General features: G+C 36.5%; 1 protein-coding gene across 43 annotated transcripts in view; it reads left to right on the plus strand.

The window, feature by feature from the left end:
* MAP2 (microtubule associated protein 2) overlaps positions 1-20,511 on the plus strand; it is a 301,176-nt gene that overhangs the window by 237,218 nt on the left and 43,447 nt on the right. For 34 of the 43 annotated variants that reach the window (XM_025278148.3, XM_025278150.3, XM_025278147.3 and 31 more), the window contains 2 exons: positions 10,652-10,765; positions 13,275-13,352. In XM_025278148.3, the coding sequence (XP_025133933.3) occupies positions 10,652-10,765; positions 13,275-13,352 (192 nt within the window). The remainder of the gene's footprint in view (positions 1-10,651; positions 10,766-13,274; positions 13,353-20,511) is intronic. The other 9 variants (XM_044937715.2, XM_044937749.2, XM_044937748.2 and 6 more) reach the window with 1 other exon arrangement.

A 20,511-nucleotide genomic window follows, 5' to 3' on the forward strand; every position in this document is an offset into this window, starting at 1 on the left:
GATTTGTGCTTTGCCTTTCTAATTAGTTTTGATTCCATATATGTTGTTCTTAACTTGCAATATCCTTCTACTGATAACCATCTTAATTTACAAAGTCTTTCCCTTTGAGTAAATTAAACATTAGGCCAATTCTATCCAAGTTCTAAGAACTTCATTTGAGTAGATTAAATTGGCCATCTAAACAAGATTATGGATTTAAGCACATCGGTTGGAATAGGGAAAAAAGAGAAAGAGGGAAAATTCTCCTATAGTCATACACTGTACTCCTAATCCTAGCCCAAGTGGTTGCAAATGCCTTTCAGAAGAGGACCATGTGAGTGACTGTGAATGTACAGATCAGCCAACATGTGTGGCCCTTACTAGAAAAATCTTAAAAAAAAAAAAAACATGTTCTTCAATGAGATTGTCCCACTTTCCAGTACAATTTAAATATAGGAACACCATATCTTACTCGTCTTCATAGCCTTGGTAATGACTAAGCATAGTTACATCATCTGGAGTGGGTACAATATAACTTAAATTTAAGTACCCTTCAGAATGAACTTTGTGCAGTCATGATTCCTCATCTTAAAATACATTTATCTCCATAGACTAACATTACTGTAAAGGTGCTTTCCCTCATAAATTTATCCTTGTTTTAGTCAGTAAATCTTTGGAATTCATCTTTGAAAGAAAAAGCTGGTACGCAGAGATCTACAGCTGTCGTGTTGGCCAGGTGGCTAGGGTGACCCTTTGAGATCAATGAGAATCTAATTAGGAAGGGATATGCCAATGCTGGCCTCTTTAATAAGTACTAAGGTGCCAGAGAAACAAACAAAACCACAACAACAACAAAAACCAATCTGCTCTTTTAATTTCCTTCATCAACAGTTGATCACGGGTAACAGCTTCAGAGAGACCATTCAGTCTCCAAATTAAGCTGGAGCAGAGGCAAGGAACTTTCCTTCTTTCCCTGTTTTTATGAATTTATCTAGGGTATTTGTTTAGCCGAGTGCTTCAAACACAGTGCTTTCCTTGTTGACTAGTTTCCATCAGCAGCAGCAATTAGCTTCAGTTTCCTAGGCAACCATTCTCTACCCCACTGAGAAAAACCTTTTCTTGACAGGAGCATTCTGTCTAAAATTGTTTTGTTTTCCTTCTTTCACAAGTGTACGGTAGGCTTACTTGTCATTTCTTTCAACATAGCACTATTATACTTATTATTCTTAAAAGCAAAAACACTATGGCTTTTATATTCCATATGGTTGAATTTATTGTCAACATCTCTTACTTTTCTCTTTACCTGAAAGAAATCAACAAAAATATATTCTCAGGCATATGCCAACTTGCTTGGATTTTTTTTGTTCACAGTGTAATCAGTGAGCCTTTACATATTCAAGTCATCTCAACTGGTTGTGATGAAAACCCAAAAGGTACACATTAAAATCAGACTTCTTTGTATACCAACAATGTCATATGTTGCTCAGAACCAGGTTGGAATTGTCAGGGCCACTGAGAAAGTTTCAGCTCCATTGTTTATAAATCAAACAAACGATATAGATAGATTAATATAACAAAATAACTAAACCAAAAATAGGTGCTAAAAACAGGGCCTGACACTGGCAACAGAATTCGACGTGATAAAATAATGTGACCAGGAGTGCATAGTGGTGTAGCATGAATCAGCATCATGGAAAAAACTGGAGGACTGCAAACCGACTGTAAGTGCTGAATACCCCTGGGTCGGGAATATCTCCTGGAGAAGGAAATGGCAACCCACCCCAGTATTCTTGCCTGGGAAATCCCATGGACAGAGGAGCCTTGTCACAGAAGAGTTGAACACAACTTAGTGACTAAACAACAGCAACATGGTATAAGGATAGAGTAAAGTTTACCTTATCGTTTTAGTTTCAAGAATAACTGGCAGGAGCCCGATACAGTCTGTTAGACAATGACCCAAAATTCAAGCAAGAAGATACTCACTGGGGAAAATGACAGAATTATCCTAATGTATGACAGAAACTGTCATTCTTTACCTACATTTTGTCAGTCAAATGACGATAGTAGACTTGATGATAACAAAACTGTGAATGAGATTAAAATAGTAATATATAATTTAAATAAGCACTTTATACATATATATGTGTGCGTATATATATATATATATATATAAATTAATTTCATTTAGTTGTCCCAATATACCAAAAGATGAATATCACTTCAGTTCCCCTTTTTAGATGGGGAAACTGAAGCTTAGAGAGAGTATTTACTTGCCATTAGTAAGAGCTAAAGACAGGGTTTGATTCCAGATTTTCTGACACCAGAATCTACTATGATATAAAATATCTGTACTACACTGGTATAAATCAAAATGATATTCTAATGAGATAGTAAATTGCCTTTATCCATGATTTTGCAAGTTTTCCAACTTGGGAAATATGTTACTTTGTGGAATATATAATATTGACAGGAAATAGAAGTGCCTAGTGTAGCAACTTGTTTAATAACCTTGTATTGCAATATGATGTTTATTCATCATGTAGGAGAATGTAAATAGCTTAGCATCATGTCTCCAAGGTATTATCAAGTAGGTTTCTGTGGATGAGAGTATGTCTCAGTTTCTTATACCTATTTACTTCTATTGATGGTATATGCTTCCACCAATAGATTTACCCAGTAACAAAAATAAACATGCTTTCCAGAATTCAGTTCAGTCTTCTCCTGAGGACTGCTTTGATCCTCTTGTGAATACCAACCCCATGTCTGTTATTCAGAATATGTTTACAAGACAGACTTCACTTTTTTACTTGTAGCTGTTTATCTCTATATTGATGATACAGTGTCACCTGTTGCTGTATTCCCTGGATTTTATCTTTAAATCCTTTCTTTTATATAAGCCTATAAGCAATGGCACCCACTCCAGTACTCTTGCCTGGAAAATCCCATGGATGGAGGAGCATAGTAGGCTAAAGTCCATGGGGTCTCAAAGAGTTGGACATGACTCAGAGACTTCACTTTCACTTTTCATAAGCAATAACATGATTTAAAGGTTATAAAATTGATTTGTTTTAAAGAAGTTGTTTTTAATGTTTTCAGTCTAGCTGATTTTTAGACAGATCATTTATCAGATCAGTTCCAAGTTATCCATTCATTTTGCGTAGGCATGACAAGACTTTATGGCCACATCATGAGCTACTTTTGTATTAGTTATAAAAACATAATGACACTGCTGGTAAAATTATACCAAGTTAATATTCAAATACTGGTTGTAAGGTTTTCACTGAAATTGGAAATCCCTGACATTAACAAAATAAAGAATAAAATGCATATTACACAACGTCCTTAAGACAATTTCTAACATAGACTAAAAATGTCCACTTCTGAAAATTTTAGATGTTCAAAAGAAACATAACTGATCCTTTCAGAATTTCAGACTACAGTAAGATGTGGCATGTTTTGAGCTGTGAGTTCAGTTCAGTTCAGTCGCTCAGTTGTGTCCTACTCTTTGCAACCACATGGACTACCGCAATCCAGGCCTCCCTGTTCATCACCAGCTCCTGGAGTTTACCCAAACTCATGTCCATTGAGTCAATGATGCCTTCCAACCATCTCATCCTCTGTCATCCCCTTCTCCTCCTGCCTTCAATCTTTCCTAGCATCAGGGTCTTTTATAATGAGTTAGTTCTTCACATCAGGTGGCCAAAGTATTGGAGTTTCAGCTTCAACATCAGTCCTTCCAATGAATATTCAGGACCAGTTTCCTTTAGGATGGACTGGTTGAATCTCCTTGCTGTCCAAGGGACTCTCCAAGAGTCTTCTCCAACACCACAGTTCAAAAGCATCAATTCTTCGGCTCTCAGCTTTCTTTATAGTCCAACTGTCACATCCATACATGACTACTGGAAAAACCATAGCTTTGACTAGACAGACCTTTGTTGGCAAAGTAATGTCTCTGCTTTTGAATATGCTGTCTAGGTTGGTGGTAACTTTTCTTCCAAGGAGAAAGTGTCTTTTAATTTCATGGCTGCAGTCACCATCTGCAGTGATTTTGGAGCCCAAAAATATAAAGTCTGTCAGTGTTTCTACTGTTTCCCCATCTATTTGTCATTAAGTGATGGGACCAGATGCCATGATCTTAGTTTTCTGAATTAAGCCAACTTTTTCACTTTCCTCTTTCACTTTCATCAAGAAGTTCTTTAGTTCTTCGCTTTCTGCAATAAGTATAGTGTCATCTGCATATCTGAGGTTATTGGTATTTCTCCCAGCAATCTTATTTCAGCTTGTGCTTCATCCAGTCAAGCATTTCTCATGATGTACTACATATAAGTTAAATAAGCAGGGTGACAATATACAGTCTTGTTGTACTCCTCTCTCAATTTGGAGCCAGTCTGTTGTTTCATGTCCAGTTCTAACTGTTTCCTCTTGACCTGCAGACTTCTCAGGCAGCTTGTCAGGTGGTCTGGTATTCCCATCTCTTTCAGAATTTTCCACATTTTGTTGTGATCCACACAGTCAAAGGCTTTGGCATAGTCAGTAAAGCGGAAGTAGATGTTTTTCTGGAACTCTTGCTTTTTCAGTGATTCAATGGATGTTGGTAATTTGATCTCTGGTTCCTCTGACTTTTCTAAATCCAGCTTGAACATCTGGAAGTTCATGGTTCATGTACTGTTGAGCCTGGCTTGGAGAATTTTGAGTATTACTTTGCTAGCATGTGATATGAGTACAACTGTGTGGTAGTTAGAGCATTCTTTAACATTTCCTTTCTTCGGAGCAAAAGCAAAAGCAACACCTATTTGTGGATGTGACTGGTAATGGAAGTAAAGTCTGATGTTGTAAAGAGCAATACTGCATAGGAACCTGTAATGTTAGATCCGTGAATCAAGGCAAATGGAAGTGGTTAAACAGGAGATGGCAAGAGGAAACATCGACCTTTTAGGAATCAGCAAACTAAAATGGGCTAGAATGGGTGAATTTAACTCAGATGACCATTATATCTACTACCATGGGCAAGGATCCCTTAGAAGAAATGGAGTAACCATTATAGTCAACAAAGAGTCTGAAATTCAGTACTTGGAAGCAATCTTAAAAACAAAAGAATGATCTCTGTTCATTTCCAAGGCAATCCATTCAATATCACAGTAATCAAAGTCTATGCCCCAACTAGTAACGCTGAAGAAGCTAAAGTTGAAGACCTACAAGACCTTCTAGAACTAACACCCAGAAAAGATGTCCTTTTCATTATAGGGGACTGGAATGCAAAACTAGGAAGTCAAGAAATACCTGGAGTAACAGGCAAATTTGGCCTTGTCAAGATCCATGTTAACTCTCAGTGAAGTATAATGAATAGTACTTTGTCAATTTATGCATAATCTGTATTCATCTTTAATCTTCTGAATGACTAAATCCTACTCAAAATTTTATATGTATAATGTTTGGAAGGAAAAATTAACAGCAAAAAATTAGAAAGTAAGAAAGGGAATAAGAATGTAGAACAAGTAAGCAATGAAGAATTAAAATGTAGTCTAATCTTTCATCACAAAAAGAATGTTTCATGTTGCTCATTGTCCTCAGCTGTGGATAAAGGTTATCATGCTTCTAGAAACACTGTCTAGAAGACCCTCGATAATTGGGACTTACTGGCTGAATCTAGAGCAGGTGGTAGCCCAGAGCCTACACTGCCAAAGAAGTTTGTATGAAGCCGGAAAATAAATAAGTTACATCCCTCTAGCTTTGTCTAGGGAAAGAAAGCAACAATAACAACCAGAAAAACTGGCCATCAACATAGGTAATCACAGAGTAATCATACTATCCTATAATTCAACATAAATAGCCTCATTGGGCTGGAACTCTTACTGCATATCACCATTGCTCTTTCTTTAAGTAGAAATATAAAAGTAGAAAACTCAGAACAGTGTATGACTGAGAGAAAATAAAAACATCTTGGTGAAGAACTAGTGGGAAATCTTTTTATTTGAGTTCTTGATGTGCCAGGCCTGTTGTATATTTGAGTTCCTCACAACAACCTGTGAGATGGGTATTACTATCATTTCCATTTATTTTGGTTGAGGAATTGAAACTCAATGAGTTTGAGTAAAATTCCAAAGATGAAGTAACTAGAAGGTAGCAATGCTGGAGTTTATGCCCACACATCTCTGCTTTAAAGTCCATGTGACTTTGTCTAATGTACACCATAAAAGATAGTAATACTCTAGATAGAAAGATATGATAGAAGGCTGGATGGATGGATGGTGGCATTTAATAAATACTTGTAGAATGAATATATATATATAATTGCATAATTAGCTATACTTATATATATATATAATCACACACATTGTAACATCGTTTTTACAGGTCTGATTTTTTGACTGTCTTCCTTTGTCTTTTGTATATGTTTGACATGTTTACCATTAGTCTTCCCTGAACTTTACCTGAACCCTGAGTAAATTTGCCCCTGTTCCCAAAGCCAGGCTATAACGATAAGGCTTCCTCAGGAGATCTGCTGATTAGGCCTCCATTGGGAAAAGGCCATCCTTCATGGGGAAAGCTTCCATCTCTACACTGATGACAGCCTTTGCTTAGAGAAAGATTTTTAAATTGACTGGACCATTTGAAACCCCTGAGCAACCCTATATTTGTGTTTCCCTGAATAAAGTGTTAAATTATAATAATATTAGAAAATACACTTATTTTCTATTTTTAAAGTTTTAACAATATTATTTTCCCCAGAATGGAATATAACGTGTCATGAACTTGGTTCCCACACAGCCTATTTGATTATTCTAAAGTAGCATTTCTTATAATCTGTGAAATTCCTTTGTTAAAAAAAAAAAAAAAAGATCAGTTCTCCTAAGATTGGGCTAAATTATTTTACTAGTTTTGATTAAATACCTACAAATATAAAATCAGTTTATTCAACCATGAAACTCAAACACGTTTAAATTAACGTTCTTTGAAACAGCAAACCCAATAAAATTCAAATGTCCTGCTACTTTCCATCTAAATTAATATTGTTTTGCTAAAACTAAATTATCACTCATAAAACATGTGGTACCAGCTGATATAGTGCATTTTACTAAAGTTGGCCCTGTCTAAACTGATTGGAGACAAGTTATGATCCAATTTTCCCTTTATTTATCTCCGTTTAGAATATTTTGAAAGCCTGTACAGTGCCTAAAGATGTCATTTGACCTACACCTCATGTAAATGCATTCTTTATTAAGTCCACCTGTGTTCTCATTAGCCAAGAATGTGTAAACTAATTCTCCATGGTGTCAGAATTATTGTAAATACACTCTCAAGCAAAATGACTAGTATAATTATGTAGCTCACTTGTAATTTGTTCACATAAATTAGCAGATATTTGTATTATTTTTATTGGACTGTCTTCCCAATTTAAACAAATTTAATTTTTTAACTACTCTCAGATCCTGGAAAATTCTTCAGAAAGTACAGAAGAATTTTGGAACCCCATTTAAGAAATACTGTTCTAGAATGCATCAAAATCTTAAGAATACAATAAATTTTATAAATGGGGGGGTTAAGTTAGTAAATATAGTAACAGGCACAGATTACTTCTGAATTTGTGTAAATATTATGAACAAGCTTTTCATGTTGATTTTTCATCCTTTCAAAAAATTCTGTTAAAGGTCCAATCTGGATAAAGTTCAATGAGAGAAGCTTCGAGAATTGCAACAATGCCAGAGAGAAAATCCTTGACTTGGGAAACTACATAGTAGTGGAGATAAGACTTGTGTACCAGCACAGTTTCACACAAGATATATTTCCTAAGTGCTATAGGGAGATACTAATGTACATACTGCCAACAGGGAGATGCAGGAATGATCCAGAGGATGCATTGGTTTTATATGTATCCCATTTTCTGGAGTGCTTGTTCCACCTCTCCACTGCATTCAGTTCTCCATAAAACACTTGGATGCTAGAAGTGCTAAAATTACTCTATTGATTTTTAAATGTCTGAATTTCATTGAAAGTTAATATATGTAAGTGGCAATTCACAAAACGTAAACTAATTATTTTTGTTATATAATTAAACAGTGTAGACAACAAAGAAGTGTCTCCAAGTGGATTTAACTTTCTGTGGCCCATTTTGCAGTATTCTTTCCATTGATAATGTCACTCTGGGAGAGTAGCCTTTCAACCCAGCAGCTTGACTTCATGAAAACACACTGCCCTTCTTCCTCCTCTGTCCTCCCACCAAATAGCATAGCAGTTACAGTGCTTTGATGATTACAATGCTTAATCCTTACAATGCTTTGATGATTGTTATTGTCACATATTTACCTGCAAAAGCTAAAATGCTAATAAAATAATGCCATCTCTTAGAAATAAAATATTCATCTTCTTGAGGTAAATTATCTGTTGCAGTTTCTAACACAGTCTTCAAGATATATAGGTAGGTAGATAAATGGAGGAGCCTGGAAGGCTGCAGTCCATGGGGTCGCTGAGGTTCAGCAGATGCTGTGACAGTCCAAAAACTAGTGATTGGGCATCTCACAGACTGATCAGTTTAATGATGAACCTCCCTCTCACTCTAGCTTTTTAAAATGAAACTAGTGCACCGCCTATATGACTGAGCGACTTCACTTTCACTTTTCACTTTCATGCATTGGAGAAGGAAATGGCAACCCACTCCAGTGTTCTTGCCTGGAGAATCCCAGGGACGGGGGAGCCTGGTAGGCTGCCATCTATGGGGTCACACAGAGTCGGACACGACTGAAGTGACTTAGCCTAGCCTAGATAAATGATTAGATAGATAGATATTGGTCAATCGCTTGTTACATAGTCTCCAAATATAATCAGGAATAGCAATAGTGTACGTTAGATACATGAATAGACAAGCAGATCTGAGAGTGTGTTTCCTTGGTTCATACCTTTAAAGGAGTTCATATATTTCCTTTAGTAATTCACACATGATTGCTAAAGAATTTTTTGATTATTTTTCCATTATTCCTTCTGTTCTTCTGTTTAAGAGGAAGAACATCATAACAGTTAGAAAACCTGGGTTCTAATATGTTTTGCCTCCATCAGCTGTGTGAACTTGAGCAAATCTCACAAATATACCCAGCCTTTGTCTTCTCATCTGCAAAATGGGAAAATTTAGACAAACTTCTCTCAAAGTTCTTTTAGCTCTAAGATTATGTGATACTATCTGATCCGATGAATTAAATTATATAGGTTAAAACATCCTTATAAAGATGAATTGTATCTTTGCTACTTGATACTGTAATTATTCCATACTTGTTTTTGATAGTAAAGAAAAAGGATCCTTCATCGTTGAAATTAAAATGAGTGCAAAGTAGACTAATTTCCTTGTGGTAGATTTTTTTTATAAATATGATAAAAAAAATTCTGTAGAATTTTATCTCTAATTTAGAAAATATTTTTAATCTCAAAAGACTTCTTTCCTTTTTAGTTGATGATATATGGATCATCATTGCCTGAATTTTTTCTGAGAAGGTTATATAAAGTTAGCATTGACATGGTTCAGCAGATGCTGTGACAGTCCAAAAACTAGTGATTGGGCATCTCACAGACTGATCAGTTTAATGATGAACCTCCCTCTCACTCTAGCTTTTTAAAATGAAACTATTGCACCGCCTATAGGGCTTTCCTGGTCGCTCAGCAGTAAAGAATTCATCTGCTCACACAGGAGATGTGGGTTTGATCCCTGGGTTGGGAAGATCCCCTAGAGAATGAAACGGAAACCCACTCTGGTATTCTTGCCTGGAAAATTCCATAGACAGAGGAGCCTGGTGGGCTACAGTCCATGGAATCACAAAGAGTTGGACATGACTTAGTGACTAACAACAACAACAATTACACTGACTAAGTTGAATATATATCATGGCCTTAAAGATCTTTACTGCTACTGCTACTGCTAAGTCGCTTCAGTCGTGTCCGACTCTGTGCAACCCCATAGACGGCAGCCCACCAGGCTCTGCCGTCCCTGGGATTCTCCAGGCAACAACACTGGAGTGGGTTGCCTTGCCTTCTCCATTGTGTGAAAGTGAAAAGTGAAAGTGAAGTCGCTCAGTCGTGTCCAACTCGTAGCGACCCCATGAACTGCAGCCTAACAGGTTCCTCCATCCAAACCATCCACTATTGAGAAAAGGAGCAGCTCTTTAGAAAGGGACTATCTGATACATCATTTCCATGTATTCCACTCAAATTTTATCTTCCCAGGTTTTTCTTAATCTCTCTTGTTCATACTGAACCCAGATAATGTTATTTAATCACAAATTCACATTTTGAAGCATCTTCTTATGATTTTAAATCATGGTATTTGTTCAGATTAGCATAGAAGAGTGTTTTACTGGGTATAAAATAATACATTGTTTCTGTTTATATAAACAGTTTTTTTTATTATTATTGTTTAAGCTGCCATACATGTTGTTTGCTTTAGTTCTATGTGCATCTCACTTAGCTCCCAGAATGCTAGCTCCTTTTATTTTCTTTCTCTGTCTCTCTCTCTTTTTTTTTTTTGGTTTATGTGTTTGTGTGTGTGTGTTTATCTGCAACTTATCCTATTGCACTTTTTAGGCAGAAAGAGAAATATAATTCGAATTGACTGTATTGTTTGATTAATTTTCCTCTTTGCCACCTGTTTTTGATGGCTCATTTTATTTTCTTTTGTTACTATTTATTACAGAGGAGGTGTCTGCAAGGATAGTTCAAGTAGTCACGGCGGAAGCTGTAGCAGTCCTGAAAGGTGAACAAGAGAAAGAAGCTCAGCCTAAAGATCAACCTCCTGCTCTGCCTTTAGGTAAATGAGAAAGTCTCAGGTCAGGGGCAGTGTCTGCTGCACCTCAATCACAGGATCAAGCCTTCACATTCAAAGATAGGCCGTATCTCGTACTCCATCTCTACTTGTGACATTCATCAAACGCCTCTGTTGGGATGCACTGGGACCTATTTTCACTTTTCTCAACAGGCTCATTGTGGCGTTTCAGTAGTCTTTAGGACAGTCAACTTATAATTACACTTTGACCCTAAATTGCCCTTCATTTTTCTTTTCCAGACCACTAGAGATAGTTATTGGAGAAGGCGGTGGCACCCCACTCCAGTGCTCTTGCCTGGAAAATCCCGTGGACGGAGGAGCCTGGTAGGCTGCAGTCCATGGGGTCGCTGGGAGTCGGGCATGACTGTGCGACTTCACTTTCACTTTTCACTTTCATGCATTGGAGAAGGAAATGGCAACCCACTCCAGTGTTCTTGCCTGGAGAATCCCAGGGACGGGGGAGCCTGGTGGGCTGCCATCTCTGGGGTCGCACAGAGTCGGACACGACTGGAGTGACTTAGCAGCAGCAGCAGCAGAGATAGTTATTAAAAAAATAAAGCCAATGCACTTTGATGTCATGGCCCCCACTCATAAGGAAAATGTTCTAATGCTTTAATTAGAGATGATTGTTTCCCTTTATGGGTTTTGGTTAATGATTGTCTATACTACAGTCTCTGGGGTCTCCCTGAAAAGGCTACCAAAACCTATAGCCAGAGATTGTTAGAATCATCAGTGGCTAGTACCTTATATGGGATACAATGATGGAATCCCAAATGAGGTACTAGTCTTCACTTTGTTCATTTAAGGGCAATACATTAGCCCTCTGCCTCCATTGCAAGTCAAATGCCCTACAGGACCAAACAGGTAATATAATGGTGCTCACCAAGGAAAACGCTCTCAGCAAAAGGCTTGGTGCCCCTACTCTCAATGGATAGATAGATGCTAGATGTAGATGTATACACATGCAGAGACACATAAAAAAGGAAATTCTCTTGCAATTCAACATATGCTTATTTCACAAGTATGTATAACTAACCCATAGAAAGATGTGGTTTTTAAAGCCTAAAAATAGTATAAATATTGTTCTTTCAGTCTTATGCATCTTTAATACTTGATTTTCTGATAAGCACTGCATTGTCTATTAAAAACTAAACCACAAAAATTTCTCCTCTCTCAATAATAATTAAAAATAATCTAATTATATTCCATAAAATGTTCTTTGATGATCAAGGATTATTTTCACCTAAAACAGAGAGGGAAAAACTTATCTAAAACATTAGCTTTCTTTCTATTGTTCTTTGAAATGAAAGGAAACCTTACTTTAAAAAAATTTTTTTAAATTTTTATACAGTTGGAAAGTTATTTTCCGTTTATAGCTATTACAAAATACTGGCTATATTCCCCATGTTGTACAGTACATCCTTGAGCCTATCTTACACCCAGTAGTTTATAGCTCCCATTCTCTACCCCTGTGTTGCCCCTCTTCCCTCCCTACTGGTAGCCACTAGTTGGTTCTGTCTTTTTTGGTATAGATACTAGTTTTCTGTAGTTTTTAGATTCCACATATAAATGATGTGCACTATGTGTCTTTCTCTGTTTGACTTACTTCACTTAATATAATGCCCTGTTAGTGGCAAAATTCCATTATTTTTTAAAAGAAAAATCTCACTTAAAAAAAAATAAAACTTTAAAATATCCCTTAGAAGCCCACAAGGCTTATTTAAAAAAATTTTACCACTGGCCTTGACTGATAAATATTTCCTTTTAAAATCCCTTACCTTCGTGTGACTGGTCATAAAGAAGGTAAGTGTCTTCAAGAGGAAAACGGAGTTAAGTGTGAATGAATTTCATCTTTTAGAACATTTCTCTTTGGTCTTCTTTCATGTGTAGTGCCAAGGCCAGAATATTTCTCAGCTCCCACTAGTACATGTTTCTATCTGAAGGTTGCCTCAGGCTGTGACAGCTTCGGTTTTCTTTTCTGAGAATACATACAGAAGATGGATTTGACATTATACTCAGTAAACAAAATGTTGTTTAAAAAATGCATCTCCTAAAATAGCTGTGATTAGTTTCCAGATCAAGGTAAACAATAGTTTCCAGCTCTAACATAGTTTTAATCAGTCAATTCAAATCCAAACTAAAATGCTTAACCTGGCTGGGTTTGAATGTAGTAAATTAGGATCAGAATTAAATATTTTATTAATTGAAAGAGCAGATAAAAATTAATGAGATTAATGATAGAATTTTAGAAGTTATCTCTAATCCATTTTTATGGAGTGATTTTTTTTAATATTAAGTGCTTTTCTTTTTTTAGGTTTTCAAAAATTTATGAATCAGGTAATGGGGCTAAAATAAAATGAGTCAAATGCAACTTACTATTGAATCTTTCCTTGAATTTGATAGAGTCCTTTTTACAGATGGCACAACTCCTACACGTCCACTGGGCTAGTAGGATTAATTGTTGTATCTCATTTTTCCATTGTTTGATCTTTAGCAGCTGAAGAGACAGCTAATCTGCCTCCTTCTCCACCCCCATCACCAGCCTCAGAACAGACTGTCCCAGTGGAGGAAGGTAAGGCCTGTTGGACTCTTTGAGGTTTGTCTTCTTTTAAGGGTAAATAAACCTCAACCCATAAGTGCTGGACTTTGGTATTGGTTAGTATGTGACCCAGCTTGGGAGCTGTCTGTTTCAAATAATCAAGAAGAAACAAAGGCTTTAATTAAATGTATTATCATTTCTGTACATAAAATCAAAAGTTGATAAATATGGTAAATAGGAAAAATCTGCTGGATAAAGGAAAAGATAACTTTGTGTTTAAGTGGCTAGCTAGAATAACTACAGAGAACTAGTTTACTTCATGTAGAATGTTTTAAAGAGTAGATACAATTTAATTTTATAAGTGACTGAATAAAAATAAATATATTGATGAAGTCAATAGATTTGTTTTGGAAGGGTTGGCAGGAGCTGTCTCTGTTTTGCTCACTATTGTATTGCCAAGGGCTTCCCCAGGGCCAGACCTGTAGCAAACTCTCAATAAATATTAATGAATAAATGAAGAAGTCAGTGAACAAATTTGATATTGAGAGTATTGAACTGGAAACTGAGATCATGGCTTCTTTCCTGCTGAGACCTTTTATTGTCCATGAATCTATTTATGCATTCAGTCAACATGGAATGCCATGTCAGCTTTTCACTTTGCAATGAAGAAGCAGACAGATGCCTCTGAAGAATATCCATTTAGAATCTGAGATGAAAGACACTATTTAAAAGCTAACTATTATTGGTTCTCTGAATTAGACCAGTTAACTTTTGTCTATTGTTTGAGAGTTACAGGAGAAGAAAGCTTTTAAAATTTATTGAAAGCTTGCTTGTGTCAATATAATTTACTTTTCATATACTAAATCAGAATATTAATACTTTTACATTTTTGTCATTTGTTGACTTATTTTTCCTTTTGTTGTACCAATATAATTTACTTTTCATATACTAAATCAGAATATTAATACTTTTACATTTTTGTCATTTGTTGACTTATTTTTCCTTTTGTTGTACCTTTTAGAGCTCATTTTATTGTGTTAAAAATTAAATAAGGTCATAAAAGAATCACTGTCTTTTTATAATCTGTAATTAGGTTTGTTTACATTATTTTTTTAATTACTAGAGGTTATTCTAAATTACTGAACTATAAACTAACAATAAATATAATTTATTTTTGTCATAGATTTATAAACTTAAACCTTTTTTAGTAAGATTTTTTTTTCTTATATTGAGGCCTTTTTTCCTATGTTTACTGCCTGAAATAATTAGTCTAAGGAATAAAAGAAAATTTGAGGACTATAAGCATTGCATATAATCAGTGTTATTATAACCATTGATGATTAGTTAATTCCCTGAAAATGTGATTTGATCTTTTAATTCATAGATTTGAAAGATCCTTTCTGGGCCTTGATTTTATCTGTTCATGTCTATGGAGCACCTACAAGTTTCCTTGCACTCTTCAAATTCTCTAAGTATACACTAGTAAGCAAAACAGACATGATCCTTCCTTGTAAGAAGCACAAAGTCTGGTGGAGAATGGAAATCCAGTAAGTAAGTTCAACACTAGGAAGGAAAAGAACAGGGAGCTTTAAAGTAAAAGAAGAGTAATCTTACTTTATTGGAGGGAGAAAGGAGCTGAACTCAGAAGCCTGAGGAAGTGTTGGCCAAGGAAAGATGGAGAAAAGGGGCAGAGGGATGAGGATGTGCAAGGGCTTTCAGGTGGGAAAGTGCATGAAGTGTTCTGGGAATTGAAGGAGTCCCAGGGCTAATGTGTGAGAGATGGGTGGAGGAGAGGAGTCTGGGAGTGAGCAGCAGCTGGCTTGGTTCAGGCTCCTGGATTTTACTCTGAATGTAATGGAAAGCCTTCCATGACAGCTCTGCTTCCCACAGGTCACTGAAAATGTTTCTGAACCCCTACTTAAAGCCTTTCCCGTGTCAGGAGAGCCTCTTAACCAAGAGAGGGGTATGACGTTGACTCCCAAGTCACCTAGAGGTCAAGTAATTCATTCTTCTTACTGTTAAATGTGAGTTTGAGTTATAAGGGCAACAGGGTCTTCCCAGCCATCTGAGACTCATCCAGTCTGTTTCTGGAGGGTGTACCATAGATATAGTGAAAGTATACATTAAAAATAGAATCACTTTCATATCTTGGTAACTTAGGTATCATATTCCAAAGTAACTGTTTCTTCACATTTCGGGATTGTTTTCCTCAAGATGTTTCAGTATATTTGGGGAAAATGTCAACTTACTTCCTACTGAAAGTAATTTGAAGATATTTTTAACATTTTCAAACTGAATATGTATTTTTATTTAATTTTTTTCAAAAGAAAGCCTCAACCTATACAAAATCCTAATGGTTTGCTTTTAAAAAGATAATCATATTTTTTAGTTATATAGAAAAAATATGTAATTTCAAACTCCACTGATTTAAAAGATTAGGTAATATTTTTACCTTAATTTTATGAAAGGCATGTGATCTAGGCAATCAAACTAGTTCCTCTCTTTTATTTTATACCACTCTTAAAGTATGTATAACAACATTTGTTTTGTTTTATCAGAAAAAAATTAGTGAAAATCCACAAGACAAGAATCAACTTTTCAAATTTTCAAATCAATTGGTTTGTGAAGACACAGCCAAAGTTTTTAATATATTGCTCATAGCACATTGACTGGAAAGAAAGCAGGTAGATTTTTCCACCTAGATTTTTTACCCTCCTCGAAACACCCTTAAAGCAACTTCAATCTAAAGGCACAGTGAATATCACAGTTCAGTCCTTTTATGTAAATATTCTTAGATTAAATTGAGTATTTCATTGATTTTGAGGATAGGCTTTTTATTAATTAGCAAACATTCTAAAAGCTGTTCTTTCCCAAAGGGGAAGCATGGATGCTTCTACTAAAAATAATTTAAGATATTAATTACTGTCATGTATGAATATTCATGTATTATAATTGGTGTAATATTCATAAGACTATGTACTTATTCTGGGGAACAAAGAGATTTTGATGAAAAAAATTAAGTAAGTAGCACACTTAGAAAGGAAACACAGGTACAGTGAACCAAACTGAACTAGTTATTATATTTTCAAATTAAGTTCCCCTTTCTTTTTGGCCTAACCATAATAGTTACCACTTGAACTGAACTGTTAGAATTTGGAAGCCCATGCAAGAGCAATGGAAAAATCTGAAAACAGAACCAGGAGTCCTTCCACCCTCTTAGGTTTGCTCAGAATCCTAGGCTGATGATTTCCTGTGTCAGTGATGTGGCTGGCGCACTGTAACTGTTAACCGGAAGCAGTTTCCCTCCATATCATTCTAGGGCAGCAGACACAGTTGGCAAACTGAGAAGTCCTCAGTCCAAAGCTTGTAGACTGGAAAGGGCTTAGAGAAGTTGGGACACTATGTAAGAGGAGTCAGCTGCTCTAGGTTAGGCCATGGGGTAGAAGCTGTGACGCCGGCAAGATCACCAAGTCGGAGTCACTAATACCCCAAGATGTTCAATCTCTCATAAATGTGACTACTCATTGTACTCAAGAGGGCTCACAGATCAAGACTGAATTTTGTGTGGCAAACTTTACCCAATATAAATTTTCAAGTGCTTCTTTTAAAGAAAATTTTGTATGAAAGCAAATTAGGGGAAATGTAGTTCTCCACTAAAACCAGGTAAGCTTCATTTTTAAAGATTATCATTATGCAAAGGAACTATGTAAAAGTCCAAGGTTCACAGTATATTATTAAATGAAGCAGACTATTTTGTGACATAACCAAGTGTCCAAAAGCAAATGTACTTATAATAAAAGGAGACATTCAATCCTGGCTTTAAAGAGCAAAACTGTTATGAATTCATTTTTCGTAAATCTCCTAAGTCTAGCTTTGATGTATCAAATCAAAGTAAAGAGTAAAGGTACATGACAACTTGTCTGATAGACTAAAGATAGAGATATTAACGTCTATGGAATCAAGAATGATTCTTGGTGCTTTCTCAAATACCTTCCCATTTAATCCTTCAAGCAACCCACACAGAATACTCACATAGATAATACTCACTTCCACTGTTGCCCAGGATGTCACAGCTAATAAGTGGCTTATCCAGGGTTTAAATTCAAATCTGCTGTGCTCAATTGCTTTGGTCGTGTCTAACTCTTTGCAGTTCCATCGACTGTAGCTCACCAGGCTCCTCTGTCCATGGGATTCTCCAGGCAAGAATACTGGAGTGGGTTGCCATGCCCTCTTCCAGGGAATCTTCCTGATCCAGAGACTGAATCTGTGTCTTCTGCACTGCAGGCAGGGTCTTTACTCACTTAGCCACCTGGGAAACTGAAGTTGCTACAAACACCCTCACTGCATCGCTAAATCTAGCTAGGCTCTTACTGTGGGACAATGAGAGTGAAGTCATCTTCTAATGAGAGTATTTTGGTTACAAGCCACTGGATTGATTTCCTTTTTTTCCAAACAACTCCCAAGTAAATAATTCATTCATTTATAATGTATTCATTTATAATTATTATATATATAAAATTCATTCATTTATAAATTTATTTATTGTGTGTCACACCTCCATTTGGGTGAACTGACAGCACCTGCCATACACAATCCTATAGCAAATGAAGATCTCTTGTCTTCTAGCATTATTACTGGAAGCCCATGCACTGGTACAGTCTCTGAACTTTAGCCAGCGAACATGGTCCTCTAAGCATCACTTCACTGGCACATCTCTGGGACATGTACTGTAGATGGACTTCAGGCTCATAGGTCCTAAACAGAGACTTGGAGTACCCCAGAGGGGACTGGGCTTTGCCAGACATTCTTTTTGAAGTTGCCTGGCTAAAAGCCAGACAAATACTACAGAGAAGCTACTTTTCCACTGAAGCACTCAAAGTTTTTGTTGTTTTTGTTGTTCCCTGATTAGCCAAAGTTTTCAGAATAGAAAGTACTGTTTCTTTGAAATGTTCTGGATCTGAAGCAAGACTCTGGGTTGTTTTCACATCTTGTCACTTTCAAGAAACAACAAGAAAGAGGAAGCCAAAATCTTCAAAAGGCTAAACTATCCAAGGAGAATTGCCTTTAAACTATCATCTCTCAGGTTTAAATTCTTTAGTTTTGAATTGTAGTCTGCTGTCCTCCCTAGAAAATGTTGAAAAGCAGAGAGGCAAATATGCCATTTTCACTTATTGATTATCCATGTAATCTGTTTGAATGTATTAGAAGTTTTAGAAAAAGTTTGTGTCCCTGGGGAGTCTACAGCCTCGGGAGTCACTAGAGGAGATATGAATGGCTGGGACTTGTGACAAGCCCAAGACTTATGATTCAGCCAGTGTTGTAGGCCAGATCTCACCCAGTCATCTGCTCAGCTGAGAAATCATGCCGAGTTGAACTAACAATATCAAATATAATTTTAGGTTTCTTCTATCCCATGATATAATAAGCATTGTGGCTGGGAAAGTTCTGAGCACCCATCTAGAAACAACTTCCATGGAACAATCAGTAAATAATATGTTCAAAAGATTAAAAACATTCTCTCTTCAAAATATTATTTTAGTGTCCTTATGATTTCAGGTTTATTTCCAGTTATCAGCACTCAGTTGACTGAAAATAAGTTATTGTGCTAAAAATTCAGTGCATTTTCAAATTAATGCTGTAATTCTGTCCACTTAAATTTTGATAGAAATAAAAATTATACAGATAGCTACTGCATTTTGATCTTATTGAAAATTACAAAAATTTTTAATTATTTCTCTATATAGGTAAATAAATAGTGGTTAACAAATTTAGTAATCAGCCATGTAGGCCTGAATACATACAGTGTCTCAGCCAGATATTGTTCTTTGTGATCATTCTTTAGGCTTATTGAAATGCTAAGCAAATTGATTGATATACACTCATATTTCTAAGGAAATATATTTAAGTAATACAGATTTCTAAGCTAAGACGTGGGAAAGAAAAGAAATGAGAGCAGCTTCTTTAGCATTTCCATGAGAAATATACAATGAGGGCTTTGAAATATAAAAACAGTAGTACAAGTGAAACTTCATAGACTACAATTGTGATGGGTCAGAAGCCACCTCAGTAGAAATTCTCAGCTAACTGTATCTCTATTAAGCCTTCCAAAGAGAAGCAGAACACAAGAAAACAAGTGTATGTTGCTAGGTAATTTCTAATACTTTCACAGCCATGCAGATAAGAACTAGGGTTCAAAAGGATGCCTAGGAGTTTGCATCCAAAGAAAAAGCTATGCCAGTTGTGTTCCCCTAAGCAAGACAGGAAAGAAGCATAATGCATTGTAGATTTTTCTTAACAGGATTGAAATTAAAAATTACTTTCTGGTAGAAGTCATGAACTAAAAATTAAATCAACCAAAATGCTAACCACGCGCGCATACTAGATAATGAAGGTTGTACTTCCACAGGCCCAGTTTCTCTCAGAATTGTACAGGCGTCAGGTCCTAACAGCTTTCCTCTTTTATAACTTACAAATGTATTGATAAAAACATGAGAAAATGTACATACTTGAAAGAATTTCTTCTAACAAATGCATTTGTTTTGTAGTGCTTTGTTTCTTTCCCAGTGTTTCTGTTGTTATTTTAACTCATTTGAGGAAGATGTAAAGATAATTTCTATTATGCAGTGGGAGTGTCAGAGCATTGGGTTCATTTAGATCAATGACAAGATTCCAAAAGGGAGCGTTTAAATTCAGTGGCTACTGAAGCATGAAATTTCACTGTCTCCCATCCTCCGCCAGCTTGGTCTCACTCATCCCTCTCCATCCTGCTGTGCTGCTTCCGTGACCCCATGTCCTGTGCAAATGTTTGTCTCGTCCGTCTGATCTTGTGTCTGTCTTGTCCAGTTTTCCCTGCAGTTTTTTCCTGTGTGTCTGTTTGTAGATGAAGGGGCTGAGGATCAAGTGGGTCCTCTACACAGGTTCCCCAGCCACGAACCTGCCACCAGCGGGGAGAGGCGTAGACTCCTAGCCCCCTCCATCTCGGTGTCTGTGCCTGATGATGACCCTTCCAATTCCGATGAGGAGTACTATGAGCATCCTTTGTTCAGCTCACAGTGGACTGCCTCTAGTGTGCTCCCCAGTGGCCCAGCGCAGAGTGCAGAGGCCCACTTAGGCCGGGAGAAAGGTGAACCAAGCATGGTCCCCTTAGCTCCTCCTCCCCTGCCCGCAGCTTTGACCACGTGCATCACCTTAA

Source organism: Bubalus bubalis, chromosome 2 (assembly GCF_019923935.1).
Source record: "Bubalus bubalis isolate 160015118507 breed Murrah chromosome 2, NDDB_SH_1, whole genome shotgun sequence".
NCBI classification, from domain to species: domain Eukaryota; kingdom Metazoa; phylum Chordata; class Mammalia; order Artiodactyla; family Bovidae; genus Bubalus; species Bubalus bubalis.